General features: G+C 37.1%; 1 protein-coding gene across 1 annotated transcript in view; it reads left to right on the top strand.

Moving 5' to 3' along the window:
- The window catches only part of PGPEP1L (pyroglutamyl-peptidase I like), an 80292-nt gene extending 65743 nt beyond the window's left edge, over positions 1-14549 (top strand). Inside the window, exons 3-5 of the mRNA XM_031955520.1 lie at positions 5744-5860; positions 7992-8218; positions 11514-14549. Of these exons, the coding sequence (XP_031811380.1) occupies positions 5744-5860; positions 7992-8218; positions 11514-11682 (513 nt within the window). The 3' untranslated portion in view covers positions 11683-14549. The remainder of the gene's footprint in view (positions 1-5743; positions 5861-7991; positions 8219-11513) is intronic.
- The last annotated feature ends 419 nt before the right edge of the window (positions 14550-14968 follow it).

Genomic DNA, 14968 nt, shown 5'->3' with positions numbered 1-14968 from the left:
AAAAACACTGTACACAGTATCAGCAATATTGTGTAATGATCAACTATGAATGACTTGGCTCTTCTCAACAACACAATGATCCAAGACAAGTACAAAGGATTCACCAAGGAAAATGCTCTCCAAATCCAGATAAAGAAATGATGGACTCAGATTGCAGACTGAAGCATATTTCTTTCAATTATTTTATTCTTTCTCATGTTTTTTTCTTTTGATTTGTTTCTTCTTTCACAACTATGAGTAATATGGAAATGTTTTACATGCTAGCACATTTATAAACTAGATCAAACTGCCTATTTTCTTCAGAAGAAGAAAGCGGAAGAAGGAAGGGAGGGAGAAAACTTTGGAATTCAAATGAGTCTGGGGGAAAATGCTATTATCTTAAAATGCATAACAAATAAATATTACACGAAATTTGAATATATGTGCACAGATAAATGGATAGATATAACAAATTTTCACTTAGAAAAATTTTTTAAAGATTTCATACCCTGCCCCCTTTAACTTTCACTCCTTTCTACACACTCAACAATCCAAGTACACTGGACTACTTAATATTTTCACACGTAAAACTCTGACTCTGAGCTTTTGCATGGCAGTCCCCCAGTGTCTGGAATGCTTTCCTTCCTTACCTCCATCTCTTAGTCTTCCTGGCTTTCTCCAATCTTACCTTTTTCAAGAAGCCTTTCTCAGGCCTTCTAGCCAACCAATACCTTCCCCTCTCAGATTACCTTCCAGCCACTATATATATATATATATATATATATATATATATATATATATATATATATATTCTGTATGTATGTATTGTTTATATGTTGCCTTCTCCATTAGAATGTAGTCCCTTGAGGTCTGGAGCTTGCACATAGCAAGGACTTAATAAATAACTGTTGATGAATATTGACTAACTTCAGGACTTGATAGGACCTTATATAATGTATATGGCAATATGTTGTGGGTGGGGTAGGTGAGGTTAGTTATAGGAAGCAATTATAGATGGACAAATAAGATGGAATCAAAGCAGCAGAAAGCCCCTCCTAAGTCACTCTAGGGTTTCTAATGCCATTAAGGTAGTACCGTAATTAGTGATGATGCTGTTGCTTTGGCTCAAGTAAAGAGACAGCCAGAACTCTCCCACTGCCATTGTAGGGTGAAAATTTCAGTGGAAAATGGGGGAAGAGAAATGGTATTAGAGACAAAAGGAAGAAATGAGAAATGGAATTACATTAAATCAATGCTGAAGGAATGTGGACTCCTAATGCATAGGAAAAAAAAAACCACTACATCTTTTCTTCAATTACGATCCGCTTTGATTCTCAGATCTTTCCTTCTGGAAATCTAGATCTTTTTCTTTCTAGAAGTGTGGATGAAAGGCGTCACCAAACTCAAACTCCAAAATGACAACCAGCAATATTTCTAGAATCTTGCATTTTAAATGGAGAATTCTTATACAGAGTGTATGATGGGGGTGGTGCAGCAGTGGGTGGTGGGTGGTGGTGGGGATGGAGTGGGGGAGGAAGGGTGTGCTGTGGTGGAAAATAAAATGCTAATTGTGAACCAGCCTGGGCTGTTCTTTATTTATTTGTCAAAGCAAGAAACAGAATTGCATTCTTAAGTGAAGATGATGCAATGATCAATCACAGCCGGACCGTGCTCTGCGGGAGAAAGACTGGCCCTGTTCTCTGGATTTGTTTACTTCCCATGGGCATTGTTTTCTTGCCTGTGTCAGATAGCTTATTGAGCACAGCTAATCAATGTTTCCGCTGACAAGAAAATTGGAACCGTTATTCAGGAAGCAGCATTCAAAGGCAGATTTCCCAGTTAAGTACTATTTGGTACTGGGATCCTTGCCTATAGAGTAGCTCTGTGAAAATGGCCTGAAACTACCTGGATGCAACAGGTCTTAGAAACTATGCCTGCCTCAACATGGCAGGTGCTAGGAACAAATCTTCCCACATGTTTTCAGGCAGTTCTTTAGATTCTAGAGCCTGGGGGTTAAGAGGCCAAATGCAGAGCTCTGTCTTTTAAAGGTTATCATCTGAGGCACTATGGGAAACTAACTCTCTCCCTTGAATGTTAAAACTTTGAAGACTGTTTTTTAAGTCTGGGCCCACATCAGGTCTTGAATGCCCAGGACAAAAAGGGATAGGAACAATACCTGCAATTGTCTTGCAAAGGGAGTCCCAGGCAAGGAAACTTGCTTTGTCAGTTCAGGTCAGCACCTTCTCTGCAACTTAAAAGCATTAGAGAACTGCTAGAGCATGGGAAGTCAAATGACATACCTGGTTTCATACAGTCAGAATCAGAATTTGAACTCAGTTCTTCCTGGCTTCAAGATAAGTATTCTAGTTACAACTATATGTTCTTTCTAGGACAGTTACATTGGTGACATGGAAGGCACATACCCTAAAAGAACAGAAAAATTACAGGAAAAATTGAGCATAAGGACCAATCTCATCATTCCAGGAGAGAATCTAAAATTCTTACCTAATGAGAAATATCACACAGGATGGATCAACCTGTTCTTGGTAATATCCCTGAAAGGAAAATATGCATTTTACTTCTAAATATTGGTGCTGAAAAAACCTTCTGTGTATCCTGCCACATCATTGGAAACATTTAAAAGGATAGCACTCACAAATCGCCTATAACTCTCTACTTCTTTCTCTTTGTCAGGCTCCCCCTCTTCCTGCCTCCATATTTTTTCAAGTACTTGCCAGCTTGGCCATCTAAACAGTACAATAATAGAATGTCAAGATGACCAGGTCAATTTAGACATCTATCCAACTGAACCTGATCATTTAAAAAGTTAAATCCACATAGGAGCAGAAGAATAATTTCCCCTTCTATCATTCCAACCCAAATAGAGTTGTTTCCCCATAATGGAAACCTGGAATTTTTTCTAACATGTCATGCAGTAACAGTACTATACACCCTAAGGATGCTAGGGAAAGAATTATTGAATGAATAAAAAAAATATGATTCAAAATGAGAAAGAAAAGGAAAAAAAGGCTGGTCCTTGGGCTGAAATCATTTCAATTCCTCCTGAAGAAAATCAAGTTTGGCCTTATCATCTCCTTTCTAAATTACTCAGCAGAATTTTGTACAAGATGCAAAGGGCTCTTATGAAAGATCCAGCAGTTTCCAGAAAAAGCTGAAGCTCAGATTTGGACAGGAAAAATAGCTCCCTCTTATACACACAGTCACTTCAGGAGTCCAGGGTGAGGGCACTGACTGGTACTGCTCTCTCTGTGACCATAGGCAAGTGTCTATCTCTGAGACTCCATTTTTATGTGGAAAATAAGAAAATTGGACTAGATCTCTAAAGACCCCTCCAGCTCTAGATTGAGATTATGATAAAATAATGCATCAAGGACCTAATTGTAATCTCTTCCTTTTTCACTGATAACAAAGATCTTAACCTTTGAATTTCTATTCTTATGATTCATGTTCCATGACAAACAGACATGTTATCAGTGTACTCACTAGGAATAAAATATTCCCAATTAGCCAAGGCATTCAGATGAAAAAAGTCCCTATTAACTACAAAGATCTTCAAATTCCAGGCACAGTCAACTGAAACACACTGTAACAATTTAAAGTAGCATTGTTCTCTGGTATAGGGAGAAGACTTGCCCTTCTGAGAGATGGTATCTAGTTCATTCCACAATCAATAACAATAATTATTCCGCCTTCATTTTGTTAAGTCTTTAGAATCCCTGGCTTCTCTATTTCTAGTCATATGAAAAAGTGCTCCAAATCACTATTGAGAAATGCAAATTAAGACATTGCTGAGATACTACCAGATTGGCTAAAATAACAGGAAAAGACAAGGATAAATGTTGGAGGGGATGTGGGAAAACTGGGACACTGATACATTATTGGTGGAACTGTGGGAAAACTGGGACACTGATACATTGTTGGTGGAACTGTGAACCGATCCAACCATTCTGGAGAGTAATTTGGAACTCAAATCCTCAAAAAGTTATTAAATTGTGCATACCCTTTGATCCAGAAGTGTTTCTACTGGGCTTATATCCCAAAGAGATCTTAAAGGAAGGAAAGGGACCCACATGTGCAAAAATGTTTGTGGCAGCCCTCTTTGTAGAGGCAAGGAAGTGGAAAATGAATGGATGCCCATCAGTTGGAGAACGGCTGAATAAATTGTGGTGAATGAATGTTATGAAATATTATTGTACTGTAAGAAACGATCAGCAGGATGATTTCAGAGAAGCTTGTAGAAACTTACATGAACTGATGCTAAGTGAAATGAGCAGAACCAGGAGACCATTGTACACAACAATAAGAAGACTATATGACGATCAATCCTAATGGATGTGGCTCTCTTCAACAATAAGATGATTCAATTATTCCATAATGAAGAGAGCCATCTACCCCCAGAGAAAGAACTATGGGAACTGAGTGTAGATTACAACATAGCATTTTCATTCTTTCTATTATTGTTTGCTTGCATTTTTATTTTTCTTCTCAGGTTTTTTTTTTTCTTTATAGATCCGATTTTTTTGTGTATGTGTAGCAAAATAACTGTATAAATATGTATACATATATTGCATTTAGCATATATTTTAACATATTTAACATGTATTGGACTACCTGACATCTATGGGGGGAAGGAGGGGAAAATTTGGAACAGAAGATTTTACAAGGGTCAATACTGAAAAAATTACCCATGCATATATTTTGTAAATAAAAAGCTATTAAGAAAAAAAAATCCCTGGCTTCCTTCAAAACTTCACTAGAGGGCTATCACCTATCTCTTAGCAGAGGTCTTTTCTGATTCCCTCAGTTGTTGTGTTCTTCCTCCCATATTACTTTGTATATGTATTTATTTATATATAAAAATGTTCTCATCTTCCTGATCTAGGCTCAGATTCTTACTAGCTATGTGAGTTTGGGCAAGCCATTTGATCCCATTTGCCTCAGTTTTACTCTTCTGTAAAATGAGCTAGAAAAGGAAATGGCAAACCATGACAGTATCTTTGTCCTAGAAATCCCCAAATGGGGTCATGAAGAGTCAAATATACTATACAAATATACAAATATACTAAACAACAATAGCAGTTTTGGGAAAGTTTTAGAATGGAAATTGTTAGTGAAGAGGGTGGATGCGAGAGATAGCATGATGGCTAAATCAACAAGAGTTGGCAATTGATTAGATGGAGGGAGTGACATGGAAAATAGGGAAAAAGTCAGGAATTACTGAGACTATAAACTTGAGTGATTGGAAGTATAGTAGAATTCTCAATAGGAAAAGGAGACCTTTAGGGAGGAGTGGAGCTTGAGGAAAGTTTTGCTTTAACTATGGCGATGTTGAAATGCCTCTGGGACTTAGAAGTAGCAATGGAAGTCCTGAAACTCAGGAGAGAAATTAGAATTAGATATATAGATTTGGGACTCATCTGCATAAGGATAAGTGAACCCATGGGAATTGATGAGGTCACCAAGAGAGAAGAGACAGGAACTCAGGACAAACTGGAAGATGAATTCCTGCACTTAGGGGTTGGAGATGGTGACAGTCTAGCAGAAGAAATAACCAAAGGAGTAAGAATAACCAAAAGGACAGGAGTGTTCAGCATCATAATCTTCAGAGAAATGCTAAAAAAGATGAGGTAAAAGAAACAGTTCCATACTTTTACATTTTTTAAAGAAGAGTTAACTCTTTAAATGGTCATTTGCAAATCTCCAAAACATCTCAACAGCCACCTATTTTGTTTTTTTCTTACAGGAACTCTTCAATTTGGGTTTGGGCAAAGATGTAGCAATTCGGATTCTGCAATTGCCTGTGATTTACAAGAAAACAAAGGAGCAAGTGTCGAAAATTTGGGAAACCCTTCAACCTCAAGTAAATTATTGTTTTCTGTGACAGTTATTTTCCACCATAATATAAAATGAGGGAACAGCCTGCTAAAACCTTGGTATAGAACAGAAACATTTGAGGAGAATGGAAGCTCCTTAAGAACAGGAACCACTTTGTGTTTTTCTAGCATCTAGCATAATACTTGGCACATAGTAAGTGTTCTTTAAATGCTTAATGAATTTAATTTCTGGAAGATTGTTAGTTACATTGTGGAATTTGCTATGTGTAGGCGTGAGAGATATACTAGGTTGACCACTACATGTAAAGTTCAGAAAGACCTAAGGCAGTGCAACCTACTATAATACAGTGTAACACCATGAGCTCCACAAACAATAGTATTTTAATTATCCTCTAGTGTATAAGTTTTAAGTTTAAATTGGAACCCTGATATGAAAAATTCATTAAGGAGCATTTTTATATAAGAAAAAGAATGAAAAGGAGAAGATAACAGAAATATGTCCCAACCCAATTATATTAAAAATATAATGATCTGTTTGAAGGCAGATGACATCTAATGTGTTCAGGAGAAATACTCTTACAAGGAAAACTGTGAAGTTCAAGACTCAGCTAGAGTCAGGATAAGTAAAAGTCCTTGGTCTTTAGAGGGAGAAGTGAAGGAGATGAACAAAACTGACACAAGCTCACCACCAACCTCCCTTCTCCTGGTCCTGCTGCAAAGTGAAGTTCTCTCAGCTCTCTCACTCCATCCCCTAATCCTTTCCTACAATTCTCTTAACCCCAAACATTGAGCCAGCATTAACTGAGAGAAGAGAAATTCCAAACATATGCTAATAGAGTTATTGTCCAATAGGTAGTTAGCCTTAAGTGCTTGGTTGTCTGATTCAAGCACACCTTTTAAAAGTTTCAGCCCTTTACAGAAAGCTAAAGAGCTGGCTTTGGAATCAGGACTAGCTGAATTCCAGGCTCTGACACAGACTAGTTGTATGATCATGATAACTTTTTTTTTTATCCTTTCAATGCCTTCAACAATTCAGAATACAAAGTTAAAGATGATTTGCTAGTCTACATCAGTGGAGGTCGTTCCCCTCAGATGAAATCACAGTAATAAATGACCACTTTCTCCTCTAAATAACAGCTTAAAATAAGAGGCAAAACAGAATTTTGTTCCTCATAAATGTCATAATCAACCAATTTCACATTTAAAGAAAGATTAAAATGATTGTTCCTCTATCCTAATAGCATGACCTTTTAGCATAGCAAATACATACTTTCCATATGTTTATGCTCTTCTAAGATCTCAGCACCCAATGAAAGTGTATCACTTGCCTTACCCTTAGCAGTTAAGTTCTTTTAGAATACAATTCATCAAATATCAAGTGATGATTTACAATAGTGGAACAGGAGATGAAAAGCTGTCATCAACTGAGCTGAAATTAGTTTGTATGTGTGAGTTAAGGAATTGTCCCTTCTTCATTTGTACTCATTGAGTTTAGTAACCTCTAGATATAATTATTTGAAAAGTTAATATGAAAAAAAGAAAAATGAGCAGGAAATGATTGATTAAAAAAAGTTAAAGGAAAAAACAGATATATACAGATACTTTTTAAAGAAGTGACATCTGTTTTTCAAGGAGTAGAAATAATCAACTCAGATAAATTCTTAACAAGATTTTATTGGATTTCACTTAACTTCCATCAATAAAATTTCATAAAAAAGACTTAAGAATCCACAGAAATGCTAAGCCTTTTCTGTCATAGAATACCAAGGGATTTATTCTCAAGCCAATAGGGAGTCACATGCTACCATTTAAGAAAATGCTGAAATATGAAGGGCTTTTAAAATTAAAGCTCAGAATTTGAGTAATTATTTATTTAGTTAAAAAATCAACAAAACACAGTGAGGTCACCGTGCTTTATGTATATGGTTGGCATGGTGGTAAGGGAAATATAAAATACCATCATATAGCCTGTGAATTTTAAAATAAAACTGAAGTTTCCCATCAGTGTGCATGGCTAAGGTGTTCTATACCTTTGAGATTGGATCTCTCACTTACAAGTTTACTTTTACAACATTTTGTAAATACATCTGACCTTTAATTTCCTATCATTGACTTTCTCTCTTTTTTTTTTTTTTTCTTTTCCTACTGCCTAAGCAGTTCATTGTCCATGTTGGAGTTGCTTCATCTTCCAAAGTAATCATCCTAGAACAGTGTGGAAGAAACCGAGGTTATAGAGATGCAGATATTTGTGGTTTTTTACCAGAAGGTGGTGTCTGCCTGTCAGATGGCCCAGACATGATTGAATCTACTATCAATATGAAAACAGTTTGCAAAAACATCTCTGTCAATGAAATCCAGGTTCTCGTTTCCAGAGATGCGGGAAGGTAAATCCTTTGTAGTTCATTCACTGATCAGATAGGGAATCAGTGAAGAAAGTTCTGAATTTTTCCTTTACTCATGTGTCAAAAATTTATTTCTTACATTCTGTAGAGAAGAATAAGATAGGAACTGGATACCTATAATTTCTTCGACATAGGAAAATCCCTTCCTTCTTCCAAAACAGATCCAGCACCTTCTCTGAAATGTATCATCTTAGAAAACTTGATTCCATCTAAAAATTTTAAAATGAGCTAAATAACCACATTCTCCTACTTTCAGAACTCTATGTTAGTACTGATCAGTGCAATCATATTTCACTTTAGTAAAGTGTTTATAAAAATGGAAGTGAGAATCTACAATATTGCAGTAATAATAAAAATAAAAATAATAATGAACATTTCCATGTCAGACATTGGAAACAGATCAAACTTGGAATCAGTGATCTCAATTCAAATACCACCTTTGACACTACTGGCTGTGTGACCCTATACAAGTCATTTATTCTCAAACTGATTTCAGGCAGTTATCTAAGACTAAGATTTTTGTTTTGCTTTGGCTTTATTTTTTTGGTAGAAAAAAAAAAGAAAATGCCTGTTCACAAATTTGGTCCAAAAAACCCCTAACACTTTATATAGGGCTTTAATCTAGGTTAAAATAGATATAGATGGTGATGCTTCACCCCTGTGAGACCCCAAAAGACCTGTTTCACAGTAGACAGGAAGGAGCAGGAAGAGATATAGGAGTTTGGTCAAGAGGTAAAGGTATTTTACTATACCTGAAAAAGCCTCCGGGTCCTGGAAATGGAATAGATCTGCTAGAAATGGTCTTGGGGCAGGTCTTATTTAAGAAGGAGATAGTAGGTAATGAACCCCTGTGTGTTGTGCTTTAGAACAGGCCCCAACATGAAGTCAGAGGGGACATGGGCAACAGGGTTATTTGAGTCTTACAATAATTATTTGAGGTAGAAGAAGCTAAAGGGGAGGGGGGGCGGGGAGGTGCTAAGGGCTTAGGATCAACTGCTTAAGTGTTAGAAAAAGGACGTGAATCTAGGTTTTCCTGACTCCAAAGCCAAGTGCTTTTCCCACTGTACTAATTTTATCATTTTTCTCATTGTACGTCTGACAGACTAAGCAAGGAAAAGATTAGTGAATATTTTGTTGGCATGTAACATATGAGCCCTAAAAGCCTTTATTTTGTTTATAATTTGTAACTTGTCTTCAAGATGGTGTGGAAAAAAATTAAGTAAATAAATCCTAGATTGATAAAGGAGAAAGGGACCTTATAGACCAAGTTGTGCTACTCTCTTACTATTAGGAGCAATATTCTAAGGCCATGTAGGCTAAATAAGTTTTTCCTTAAAAGGTATTGAAACTATCCTCAAGATTAAATTGACTCAAGGAACTAATGATTCCAGTTGTTGATTTACCCTCCTGGTGGTAAAGGAACAAGGAATCAATAGCTCTTCCCTCAGGCTGATAGGGAAACTAAGGCCCAGAAAAAATGTTTTCAAATCTTTAGAAAGTATTAGCATGGTATGGTGGGATGCTACTGAACTGTCAAAAAACCTGGGACCTCCTGTCACCACCACTGTATTCTGTTTGACACCATGGGCAAAGCCACTTAAGTCTGTGAGACAAGTTTGTTTTGAATCTAGGAACTGGAAAAAATTACTACTTAATTTACATTTATTTGTTTCAAATAGCAAACATATTTATCCTTTTTGTTTGTTTTTTCATGTGCACACCCAAAGAATTAGGAGGAAGACAAGAGTTAGAGCTACACACTCCAAAATCTAACTTCACAAGCCTAGGAAGGAAGGGAGGAAGGAAGGAAGGAAGGGGGGAAGGAAAGAAGGAAGGAGCGAGGGAGGGAGGGAGGGAGGAAAAGAGAGAAAGAAAGAAAAAGAAAAAAATAGAAAGAAGTTTCTTTAGCTATAATAGGGAAAGGAAAGGTTTTTGTGTTATCCTTGGAGGGCCTACAGTGAAAAACCTAAGGGAAGAACTAGCTGTTCATTGGCCATCAGGAAATGAAGTCACCAGCTGGAGCCACTAAGTGTTGATGATGGTTTCAGCATTTTTTAAGGAAAAGCTACCCTCATCTTCATAGGATACTTAGCATATGGCTTCTACCCCACAGGCTCCTATTATGGGCTTGGGAGTACAGGACAGGGAAGAATCTAGAGCAATGGACAGTTAGTATCATCATATAGTAAGGTATGCTTTGTATTGGTCTTTGGAGGAAAAACTAGCTTCCAATTCTCCCCCTCCCTCTCCAGACTTTCCTTCTCTTTTTAGCATACACACTCTTTCTCTCCCTATCCCTGTCCTTCTTTCCATCCTTCACACAACCAAGAACATACTCCCTTCCTCTCCCTGACTCTGCCCTAGTCCCAGAGGTTATCAGAACCCAAAGGAGCTAGAGAAAAAGTTATATTACTTAGGGACAAAAAGAAGGAGGAAAGTCACAGCTAAGCCCAGAGGGACCAAGTAAGCACCCAAACATCCCTTAACGATACCAATTCTCATATTGGTACATTCTCATTTTTACTATTTAATAAAATAATTTTTAAAAATACTAGGTAATCAGGATGAAATTTCTAAGCTCCATTGTTTCCTGATACTTTTCCATCTTGAACAGCATCAGTGCACTTCAGATCTTTCATGTATAAAACGGAGAAAGCATTCTATGTCCTGGCTATCTTACAGAATTGTTATACAAATTAAATGAAATAAGTGGAAACTGGTTGAAAAATTAAATGAACAAACAAAACACATGTTAATGAAAGGTACTGTTAAACCATGGATATGAACTCATTTCATTTGAATTGGACAAGTCACTCACCTCTTGGATTCTTAGACTCCTCTTCTATGAAATGATCTCTCAAAACTACTTTAATATTCCTTCATTCAAGTTATTCTACAACTCACATAACCTAGAAAATGATAGAACACAGCAAAGTCAGCAAGACTTGATTTTCTTGGTATAAGATAACTATTCCCCTCTTAGTATCCTTAGGGTTTAAATCCTACCTGTTCCCTCCACCTCAGCCAATAGAAAACACATTTTAAAGACTGTTACACAAGATCCTTTACTTCATCTTATTGTGGGTGGGTTCCCTTTTCCTGCCAGCCCTATCTTGGACTAAAATTTATGTTTCCTGAAAACAATTTTTAAGGGAGCTTCCCACAAACTCTCTTCATTTGCAGCCTGATGTACGGATAAACAACCTCTTTCCTAACTGACTTTTATGACAATTGAGATTAGTTTGATTCTTACCATGACATTTTTGTGTGGTTACAGATATGTCTGCGATTATACCTACTATTTGTCTCTGCATTATGGAAATGGCTGTGCTGCTTTCATTCATGTCCCTCCATTATCCAATTTGCTAACAGCCGACCTTCTAGGAAGAGCATTGCAAATCATTATCCAAGAGATGTTAAAGCAGTTTGGAAAGGCCAGAAAATAAAGCATGACTTGCAGGAAATTTAGATAATCACCGTGTTATATGCCAAGAGAACCAAAGACGAAAGAAGTTTTCAAGAAAAAAAAAAATTGAATGCTGAAATCCTGCTAAGAGTTTGACTGCCCTTTTGAGAATTTTTTTAAAATTCCTTGTAAAATGGTGTTTACAGAGAAAAATAAATTATAAATTAACCCAATAAAAATACAAGGGGTTATATTCCCGTAAGAAAAGGATGAATACAGCAGAAGACAGAATTTTTACAAGGGATTAACAAGCTCCAAGTGCAATTTCTCTTCTTATAATAAAATAAGATCCAATTAATTTCTTTTCTGAGAGTTTACAGAGTATGCAAAACTGACCACAGATGACTCCAATGCAGTCTGCCTTTATGAGAGCAAAGCCAAGCAGTGGTTAAAGAATGAATGTGCTCTTGATTTGCCTCTGAGCTAACACCCATTGTGATGCATTGATGAAGGTAGCTGCATTTGTCATTAAGAAAAGGCACAATTGTAATTTCTATTTTCTTCTGGCTTGTTGCATTATTTCTGGATCATTAGGAATTTCTTGAAAAGAATACAGGATTAGGTCCCCTACTCACAGGATCTAGGATCTTGTCTCAATTTTGCTGTTACTTAGCTATATTTTGAGCATATCACTTTGGAGGAAGGGTCAGTTTTTTCTTTTATCTTTACTTAAGTGGTCTTTACAATTTCTTCCATCCTTCAACTGGAAGGAAGAAAAGGCAGGAACCATGCATTTATTAAGCACTTATGTTCTAGACACTTTACCAGGCATTTTACTAATATCTCATTTGACCCTCAAAACAATCTGGGAGGTAAGTCTACCATTATTCCCATTTTACATTTGAGAGGACCAGCATATTGAAATTAAGTGACCAGCCCAGGCTCATATAACCAGTGTCTAAAAGGGATTTGAATTCAGGTTTTCCTTACCCTAGGTTCAGCACTCTATCCACTGCACCACATAACCTCGACAATAACTCTCTTATAAAGAAACATAAAAATAAAATGGGGCAGGTAGGTGACCCACACAATGACAATAAAGCTGAAGTAAGACAAGGTGTCTGATTTCAAAGAGCTCAAGGTCCAGTGTGTCTGTTTGTGTGGAGAGAGATGAGGGGGGTCCCTATGGGAGTATGATGGATATTTGAATATATAATATATAATACTAAATGACTCAACAAAGATACAACTACAGCAGAATAGAATATAATGAGTGCAAAAGAGAAAGGAAAGTTTTCTGACAGAGTATCAGTGAAGGCTACTGAACTAGAACTTGGAAGATGGAAGGAGTGTGGGCAAAGGTATGTAAAAGAGATGGAAGCCACCAGCTAGAGAGCAAGAGATATTAAGCAATCCAACATAGAAGGAGAGGAGGAGTGAGGGACAAGGATGGGAAGGCAAGGAGCCTACAGACTGATTGATTAGACATCCGATGGAACCATAACTAGGTATTCTGGGCCTAGCATCACAAAGCCCTGTGATAAGGGATACCTTAGGGAGGATGGTTCAAAAACTCATCCAATGCCCAGTGCCAATGAGGCTGTTGTTAACAGGAGAACCCAAGATGGGGCCAGGCTAGTAAGAACTCAACTGGGCAAGAGAGCCATCTTGCTCTTCCTCTTGTTAGCCTCCCATTGACACATTAAGTTCTCCTGGAAACAAATTACCCAACTCAGGGGTTTGGGCCTTGCTGGGTAGCTGTCAACACTCACTAAGGGACAAAACCTGGCCCTCCTTAAGGCTAAGATCTCGACTGATAAACCAGGAAGTGTGCATTGTATTCGGCCTGCAATAAGAAATAGTTCAAGGGTTTTGAGTAGGGAAATAGCACAACCAGTTCCATGCTTCAGGACATTGGCAACAGCCTGTATGAGGAAAAGATATTAGTTGGAACCAAGGTAGCAAGTTAATGTAGCAATTCAGGTTAGTGAACTAGGGTGGTGGGAGTGAAAATAAAAAGAAAACAATGGATTAGAGCAATATTTCTGCTCTAGAGTTGAAAGAGTTTGGAAACCAATTGGAATGTGGTTGGTGACAGGATGGAAGAGCCAAATATAAAAATGAGGTTTTGAACAGAAGACTTAAATGATGTTATTGGCAGATATGGGGAAATCCAATTTTTTTCATGATAAGTATGTTTTAAGACATGTTGATTGTAAAGTACTCCCAGGACATGAGATAGATATGTCCAGTAGCCAGGCTGGAAACAGAATTTCTTTGTTCTCCTTCACCACTAAGTTTCTAGAAAGAATAGCCAGCACCTTCTCACCACTACTTGCTTGTCAATCTTTGACAACTCTATTGAAACCTTTTAAAAATTAGCAATGACTTTTCAGTTGCTAAATTCAAAGGTCTATTCTCAATCCTCATCTTTGTCCTTTCCAAGACTGGGCACAAATATGACTCAGTTATTCCTCTACTCAAAAACCTTCAGTGGTTCTCTATTGTTCACATAATAAAATATAGAGTATTGCAAATTCTCAACTTCCCTACTTTCTAGGATCAAAATCTCAGTCATCTTTGACTCTTTCCCATATCCTATACCCACAGTTCAAATACAGAATGTTAGAGCTAGAAGGCTTCTTCTATAGCATCTGAGCCAACTCTCATATTTTCCAGGTGAGGAAATGAAAACCTAATCTGATGCTGGGTTCTATTGATTTGACATTTATAATGTCGCCCACCTTTTCTTTCCTCATTCTACCACCAATTTATTGTAATGGCTTCCAAAACCAATCTCCTTCCTCTCATTTCTCTCACTGACAATCTATTCCTTACATAACTGCCAGACATTCTCTGATGCACAAATATAACACAGTTATTCTCTATTCAAAAGCCTTCAGTAATTCTCTATTGCTTATAGAATAAAATATAGGCTTACCTTGGAATATAATGTTCTTCAAATTCTGGCTCTCAACTTTCTAGCCTTATTTCATGCACTACATCTCAGCCCAACCAAACTGAACTGTTCATAGTTTTCCAGACAGATTCTGTACTGCTTGGATCTTATCTCAACTCCTCACCCTCACACTATGGATTTGAGTAGACCTCTCTCCATATCTTGAATATATTTCTTCTGCCATTCCTTCAAGAAATAGTTCAAGTACTATCACTTGATTCAAGAATTTTTCCCTAGTCATCCCTGCTGAAGTGATCTTTAGTCTCCTTAGTTTTTCCTAGAGCATATCATCTGGATGTCTTCTAGATCTCTATCTCTTTCTATTTTGTGTCATATTTACTTGTACACATTTTGTATCTCTCCCTCT

Source organism: Sarcophilus harrisii, chromosome 2 (genome assembly GCF_902635505.1).
Source record: "Sarcophilus harrisii chromosome 2, mSarHar1.11, whole genome shotgun sequence".
NCBI lineage: Eukaryota > Metazoa > Chordata > Mammalia > Dasyuromorphia > Dasyuridae > Sarcophilus > Sarcophilus harrisii.
The sequence above is the reverse complement of the archived record's forward strand: the minus strand, read 5'-3'. Positions and strand labels throughout refer to the sequence as shown.